General features: G+C 32.9%; 1 protein-coding gene across 1 annotated transcript; it reads left to right on the top strand.

The window, feature by feature from the left end:
• The first annotated feature begins 771 nt into the window (after nt 1-771).
• Nucleotides 772-1,407, top strand: LOC114165447 (uncharacterized G-patch domain protein DDB_G0278987-like). Its single transcript, XM_028050069.1, has one exon. The coding sequence runs from the start codon at nt 772-774 to the stop codon at nt 1,405-1,407; it is 636 nt and encodes a 211-aa protein (XP_027905870.1).
• Nucleotides 1,408-1,885: the final 478 nt, after the last annotated feature.

Below are 1,885 nucleotides of genomic sequence, written 5' to 3'. Positions count from 1 at the left end.
AAAGAATTTTAATTGATCTTTGATATTAAAAGGGAAAATATTAAAAGCACAATTTTTATTAAGAACCCAATTCACCCTCCTCTTGGTTTTTGTCCGCACGCCCAAACATTCCGCTGCGCGATACCAACAATTGGTATCAGAGCTTGCTTTGATAGTTATTCAAATTTTTCGAAAATGGTTGGACAAAATCAAACTTTTGCTGAGGGTGCATCTATTGACAGACCTCCACCTTTTACTGGTGAAAATTATCCTTTCTGGAAAATCAGGATGCAAATCTTTTTGGAGTCTATTGATAGAGGTATTTGGGATGCTATTTTAAATGGTCCTTTTGTTCCTACTATTACTGTTAATAATTTGCAGGAACCTAAGCCTTTTTCCCAATGGACTGCGGAAGAAAATAGAATGGCTCAATATGATGTTAGGGCCAGAAATATAATATCATCTGCACTAACTCTTAATGAATTTTATAGAATTTCAGTTTGTACAAGTGCCCAGGAAATGTGGGAGATTTTACGAGTAACCCATGGAGGAACAAATGATGTTAAGCGTGCAAGGAAGAACTCATTAATTCAAGAATATGAGATGTTTCAAATGCAACAAGGCGAAACCATTTATGATGTGCAGAAGAGATTCACCCACATCGTTAATCATCTCTCTGGGTTAGGTAAAAATTTTGATATAGATGAATTAAATATTAAAATTTTGAAATCTTTGAACAGGACATGGTAGCCAAAGGTTACGGCGATCACTGAATCTCAAAATCTTACAACAATGTCCATGGTGGCTCTTTTTGGTAAATTGAGAGAGTATGAACTTGAATTTGGGCGTTTAAATGAAGAAGAGGACCAAAGAAGGAAAAAGAACATAGCTTTCAAATCTGAGATTGTAAAAAGCAAAAGCCTCAAAGAAGATGATGACTCTGATGATAAGAATATGAGTCTAATGATAAAGAAGTTCACAAAGTTTATGAAGAGCAATGGCAAAGGTCATCACAAAAGGTATAAAAACGAAAACCAAAACTTTGTTTCAAAATTCAATTGCTATGGATGTGGTGAAACAAGTCACGTAAAAACGGATTGCCCAAATGCTAAAAAGGGTAAAGAGAAGAACGACAAAAAGGTTTTCAAGAAAAAGAAATCGGAGGATAACGATTCAAGTTCTTCTTCAAGTTCTTCTTCAAGCTCATCCAGCTCTAGTGAATCTGATGAGGAAGCAAATCTATGTTTGATTGCTGAACATGACTCTTCTGACAGTGAGGTAAGTTCTTGTAGTAATGACAATGATTATGATTCTTTGTATGATGCATTTCAACAACTACTTCATAAATCTAGTAAGTTAGATGCTGCTCACAAGAAATTAAAATATGATTTTAAGGAGTTACAAAGTAAGTTTGAAAATCTCTCTTGAAGAAGAAATTTTGAAAAATAAAATTTCAATTTTAGAAAATAAAGAGACTAAAATTATTGAATGTGCATCTTGTAAAAGCTATATGTTTGATTTAAATATTCTAGAAAAACAACTTGGAGATGCATTAGAAATTAAAAGTGTTAAAAAGCCTAATTTTAAGAAAAATGATTTAAGTAACAATAAGCAAGCTCCTAAGAATAAGAATAAAAGAGCCCATAGGGTATGGGTAGAAAAAGGTAAACCTTATTCTAGGAATATAAATTGTGTAACATGTTTTTATTGTATGCTAAAGGGGCACACTTCAAATAAATGTAGAATCAAACATTTTGATGTCCCTAATGGAAGATATGCTTGGATTCCTATTATAAAGTAACATGCCTCTAACCTCAAAGGACCCAAAGAAGTTTATTGGGGACCAAAATTTTATTGTTCTCTATCTCACAGGTTATTTAAAAAAAAAATCAAGAAAGTCCCTTTG

Source organism: Vigna unguiculata, chromosome 10 (assembly GCF_004118075.2).
Source record: "Vigna unguiculata cultivar IT97K-499-35 chromosome 10, ASM411807v1, whole genome shotgun sequence".
NCBI lineage: Eukaryota > Viridiplantae > Streptophyta > Magnoliopsida > Fabales > Fabaceae > Vigna > Vigna unguiculata.
This window is presented reverse-complemented; position numbering and strand designations above follow the sequence as displayed.